Source organism: Thermobia domestica, chromosome 18 (genome assembly GCF_964235325.1).
Source record: "Thermobia domestica chromosome 18, izTheDome1.hap1.1, whole genome shotgun sequence".
NCBI classification, from domain to species: Eukaryota; Metazoa; Arthropoda; class Insecta; order Zygentoma; family Lepismatidae; genus Thermobia; species Thermobia domestica.
In genome coordinates this window covers 22,377,878-22,383,877 of record NC_137471.1, presented here as the reverse complement: position 1 = coordinate 22,383,877, position 6,000 = coordinate 22,377,878, and the positions used below count along the sequence as shown (strand labels likewise).

The window sequence follows — 6,000 nt, the reverse complement described above, 5'->3', positions numbered from 1 at the left end:
CTAATAAAATAATTCGCCATACTTCTTAATCACACCTCGTATATCTTCCAAAGCTATATTAATGCGGCGATCTCTACGCAGGGCCGTGTCGTGGAAAATAAGCGCCCGGGGCGAGAGTATACGACGGCGCCCCCATACACATAGTCCAAGCAATTTTTCCTATCTTTTTTCTTTTTCTCCCGAATTTTTCGCCCCCTTACTTCGGCGCCCGGGGCCGTCGCCCCTCCGACGGCACGGCCCTGTCTCTACGTACAAGGAGTCTTACAGGATGACTCTCTCCACCGACAGATATTCAAGGAAAACTAATAAGAGATAGCCAGAAACGTTTTTCTTGATTTGGTTTCAGCATCTCACAACATGCTTCTTTTCCCGCTCTGATTTCTCTGAATCATCTTCAACTCACGACGTGGAACAAAACTCATTTGTTTTCAATTACTAGCCTTATTTAATACATAAATGTGTTCTTTCAAACAGAACCAATTCACATTCCGAATGAATCTCTTCGCCATACTTTACATATTTATTGCAGAACATTCACTACATACCAATCTAGGATTGGTAACAGTTTTTCTTTTATTATTTTGTAATCAATCCAAAGTCACACAAATTGTGGAAACAATATATATAGAAATTGTTTGAATGTAATACAAATATATGAATAAATCTTATTTAACATGCATTCTTTGTCTCTTAAATGTCTAAATCTATGTCATTAACTAACTTTAAGTTGGGAATTAAAAAGCTCTAGAAGCAAGTTATTTGCTTAACAATATCTCCATATTGGATTACTTTTTTAACCTGCTAAAAGATAATTAGATTTGTGTGATGAGTTTGTACTAAATAGTCTTTAATTTGGAATGTTGACTCTCCTCGTTTAAAATACTGCTGTCAAAACTGAAGTTATTACTTAAAACAGTGTTTATTACACACACACACACTCTCCGGTAACATGTTTCAAAGAATAAATTCTCATTTAGTCATGCGGAAATACAGTGTCCTACAATCCTTACAACAACCAATTTTTGGTAAAATTGACTATATTCTTTCACAAAACATTCACAGACGAATTAATAAATTTTCACCACTTAATAAAACTATTACAATCGATTTTTATCAATAATTAAATCTCTATGCCATTACTAATTTAATAGCCATGTCACTCCGCTATATCAATCCGCCAAAGGAACTTATTATTACATGCACCATACAAGACAAAAACAATGAGTTTAATAATGGCCGTCTTGACAAGAAGTCGAAAATGTGAACAGCATTAGTAAGATGTACCCTTCATATAAGTTTATACAATGTTCCTATTTCGGAATTTTATTACTTTAGAACAGATGTATATTAAATATATTCTAATCTTTTTACAATGTTATTTGAAACAAATAAGTACAAACTCGTACCAAACTCAAGAGAATTACTTCTTCCATTTTTAACATAATGGTACAATGTTTTTTTGCAGCAGGTTCTACCAAAACTTTTTTAAAAACAACAGAATTAATGCATAATCACTTACTGATCATTAATGGTTTGAAGACAGAATATTTATGAAAGCAGACACGAAATAATCATAACTAGTTTCTTCCAACTCTGCTGCCGTGTTCATACACACCAACATTACTTTATATAAGCACTATTTTATATAATTCACTATCCTCGTAGATCAAGTAGAAGAAAAGCTTAGGACGAAAATAAACTTATTCTAATAATCGTAAGGAACAAAATAACATAATAATAGACATGCAACAAAGAACTCCTAAGAGTTTTCTTTTTTTAAAAAAAAAAAATCTGTTCACACAATCACACTGAACAAACACGTACGCCCTCTAGTACCTTCTAAGCCCGGTGGGCGAGGCATAGGCTCCGAAGAGAGGTTGTGCTGGAGGAGCGCCCAAACTGCTGTTCGCGGGAGCAGTATTTGTGGTGCCAGTGGATGGAGCTGATGTACTGCCTGATGAAACCTTTCGGAATAGATCTCCTTGGATGAGACTGTCCAGCGCCTTCTGGACATTAGGATCACTCAATAGAGGCGTAGTGGTAGTGCCCTGGTTGCCTGGTGGTGGCCAATTAGCAGGCGGAGGGACACCGGTTGGTGCAGGGACTCCAGTAGGTGGAGGTACTCCTGTCGCTTGCCCTGGACCCCCAGTGTTTAAAATGTTAATGATCCTCTGCTGAAGCTCCACTTGCTTTTGGGTGGTCGGAAGTCCAGTTGCTGTGTCGGCTGAAAGCAAAAGACATTATTACAATTAACGATAATTACAGGTCATTCACTCCAACTAAAGGTATAAAATTTGCTACATGGGACGTTCTACTTTTGAGAATACATGTTTATCTGGATCAATTAAATGTGGAAGACACTAAAAACACAGAAAGGGGGTGCAACAGATATGAGTTGTTCCTCAACAGATCACACTGCACACCCCAGTTTTTTTTAGAATACGTTGTCAGGATATTCCTTTAGAATTGTAAATTTATTACTGTTTGTAAATTTGTACTTGTTTTCTTTCTTCTTGAAGTCTGTGTCAATTGTCTGACTACTTTTTGGTGTTGCAAGTGTTAATGAGTGATTTTGTGTAATGCTTAGGGTATTACATAGCGTCTCAGCTTAACTTTTGACACAGGAGAGTGTCTACTAGAGTTGAACTGAATCTATTCCGTTCCCTGCTAGAAAAATTTCCAGTGTACTATGGTGAACTGAAAAACAAAGTTGAGTGCCAAATACGACTGTATGCTGTGGTGTTTAAAGCCTGTAAAATATGTTGAAGAAGCAAAGTAGTTCTCAATATTTTAATAGAAAAAATGCTCAGAAGCTGGCGGATATTTAAAAATAAAAATATATCCTAGATGGGCGTTATTTCTCTCACAATGTCTGTCGTAATCCACACTCACCTTTTCTTTTGTGTGTGTGTGTGTGTGTGTGTGTGTTTGTGTTTTTTTGCCCCTCTTCGCACCTCTCACAGCTAACCCTTTCCTCACTTGGTTCATCATATTACATATATTTAGACTGTTTTACATTATAAAACACTTAAAGTAGAGTAATTAATTACAAGGACAGAAAAGTGTTGTTCTTGTTAAAATAGCCCTGTAAAAAAAAAAAAAAAAAAAAAAAAAAAAAAAAAAAAAAAAAAAAAAGCCGGTTAAATGATCTAAAACAAATAAATTAAAAATGATGAAAATTCAGATCAATGCGGAGAAAAGTAATGCTGAGCCAAACGGGAAAGTTCCAGCACAGAAGAAAGTGTCTTTGAAGAAGCTTTTTAACGTCATGTCCAGGACTGATTAATGTCAAAATTACTAAAAAAGTCTTCTATTATAAACAATAACCCTTTTCTTTTTCGAACTAGTTAGTTTTTCAGTGCTTGGCCAGTTAGCCCCATGGCCACCTACATCCAGGTGACGGAACTGCCATCTTGATGGTCTCAAAGGGATTTTTTTACATTTCTCCAGCATAACATAATAATTTCCAGTAAATCTTCAGTATATCCAATATTAATACAAATTTCCAATATTTCAAGTATCAGTAGACACCCTGCAGAGAATGTAAGAAGAAATAACATACAAACTAATTTACAACAACGAAGTTCTTGTTTTCTTGTAAATATAGTCTTCAAGATCCCTCAAAATGTTTGTTGTTGAGCAGCGTAGTTTTCCCCTCTTTGCACTAAGATGTAAACTCACATCAAAACTAATAAATACGCATCCTATCATCCCTCAGTCTCATATTTATCTGTAAGTTAGTAAGCTAATGGTGACGACAAGAAACACAAATATATGCAATACTCAGTTATGGAGGTTCAATTCATAAAAATGAGAGACTATTTTTAAAATGCATGCTCCACAATAACAACTCGTTTGTTTACGAGATCTCGTAATAAGAGACTCGGGATAAAAGGTAATTCAATTCCAAACAATTAAAACAACTTCCTATTTTAAAAGAAATTTTCTTCAAATATTTATAACACTACCACACCTCAGAAAACATACTTAATTTTAGCACTTGTATTGTACTAACTTAGAAAGTAATTCCCAAAGTACTAACTGAGATGTGATACAGTAGTGTGAAGTATGAAATATTAAAATATGTAAATTTTAATCGCTAAAGATTTATGTAAATATTTAATGCGTAGTTTGTTTCTAGGCAGTGAGTCACCTCAAAGTAATCAGAAATGAGGGGAAGGTTGGAAAGGAATCCGACAATTAAGATAGATACAAAATCAATTTCAAGGGTTGAGGTCCTTAAATACCTAAGAGTATGGTTGGATGAGGCTTTTAACTTTAAAACACACTTCAATGTCAAAAGGAAAAAATAATCAGTATAGCAAACAAGATATTTTACATAATGGCTAAGGAATATTAACTTTACGCTAGACATTGCCAGTTACATTAGAAGACGATTTTTATGGCAATCGCTTCGTACGAATCAAGCGCTTGGAGAGACAGATTAACGGAAAATATTAAGAGCCGTCAAAAAATTTTATTACGTATGACAGGAGCAATGGCAACTACACCGGTAGAAGCCTTACAGATAATCTTAGGTATCGAACCATTCCCCTTAGCAATTTTAAAGTCTGTTGGTAAATATTGGTTGAATAAAGGTGATAAGTGGAAAGATTCTTTAACAGTTTAATTTTAACATCTGAGACTTAGAAAAATTTTTTTCAAAAAAATAGTAAGAGAATTAGAACAATAGTACGAAAGCCAGAAGACACTACGAAATATTTCCAAACATAAAACAAAGATTAGAACAAGATATCTTAAGCTAAATAGACATACAATACAGTTCCTGTCAGGACATGAACCTTATTGCACAACTTTTACAAAAATTGGATTATTAGACTCCGACGAGTGCGATTCCGGACAGATGCAAAATCCAGATCACTTAATTTTTTATTGTCAGAACGTGATTTTACCACAAGAAGATCAAGTTTTAAGAGTTAACCTACGAAATATTCAGGAACAACACAGAATAATAGAATTGATATGTAAAGAGGACTATGATAGAAAAGGCTTAAATAAAATTTGCACTAAAATATCAGAAATAAATAGAGCACAAATAAGTCTGGATCTAACGCGAAGAAGACAGAATTAAGTGAAATAACAGGAACGTTCCACGATGAATTGGAAGTTGTACAATTAAAAAATGGTACTCAAGTTACATATAGTGTTTTGTGTTAGTGGTTAGCCCAGTGTATTCTTTCAGAAATGAAGAGTCCAAGTAAACAATCGAAAATTATGGAGGGCCACTTAAATAATAGCAACAGGATTGGAAGTCCAAATTTAACAGAACAATTTATATTAAACAGGAGCGGTACGGAGAACCGAAAAGAAACTATGTAATCTGGGTGAAATTAAATAATTTCTATAATTAACCAAAATATTGTTAAGAGAAAAATATATAAATAAATAAATAAAAATTGTTAAATAACCCAATACAGGAGAGAAACCAAACCAAAATATAATCAAATAAACAAACATACATATAGGTGAAAATGAAAGAATATACACAAACTGGTTTCAATATAATCTAAAAATCCAATTTTTAAAATTTTATTTTATGTTTTATCAGTAGTTGACAGGTGATTTGTGTATGCTGTATTTTATTATGTATGTATGTTGTATATAATGTATGTGCATTTGTAAATTATGTATTAATAATTCTCATTTCTTTCAGTTATGGATAATAAAGAAAAAAGAAAATGGACCTGAGATAGCCAGAACTCAGGTCCAAAAAAAAAGCCCACCCCCTACCTAAATAGGGAAGGATAATATAGGAAGAAAGAGAAAGATGGATGAACAGGAGAGAGAGATTATTCAGATTGGACAGTTACGTTGCCGAGAAGATCAAAATAATTGGCAAAGGCAGGGGTAGTGGAGAATAAAAAAAAAAGTTATGATCGCCATTGATATATACAGTGAAACCTGTCTATGTTGGCCACCATCAGTTCCATTGAAAAGTTGCCAACTTACAGAAAATACCTACATATATCATAAATACTG

At 33.9% G+C, this 6,000-nt stretch overlaps 1 protein-coding gene across 5 annotated transcripts in view; it reads right to left on the bottom strand.

Annotated features, from left to right (window-relative positions):
* Positions 1 to 506: 506 nt before the first annotated feature.
* Positions 507 to 6,000, bottom strand: part of Neos (nuclear receptor coactivator protein neosin) — a 93,717-nt gene continuing 88,223 nt past the window's right edge. For all 5 annotated transcript variants that reach the window (XM_081746600.1, XM_081746601.1, XM_081746602.1 and 2 more), the window contains one exon: positions 507 to 2,224. In XM_081746600.1, the coding sequence (XP_081602726.1) occupies positions 1,830 to 2,224 (395 nt within the window). In that variant the 3' untranslated portion in view covers positions 507 to 1,829. The remainder of the gene's footprint in view (positions 2,225 to 6,000) is intronic.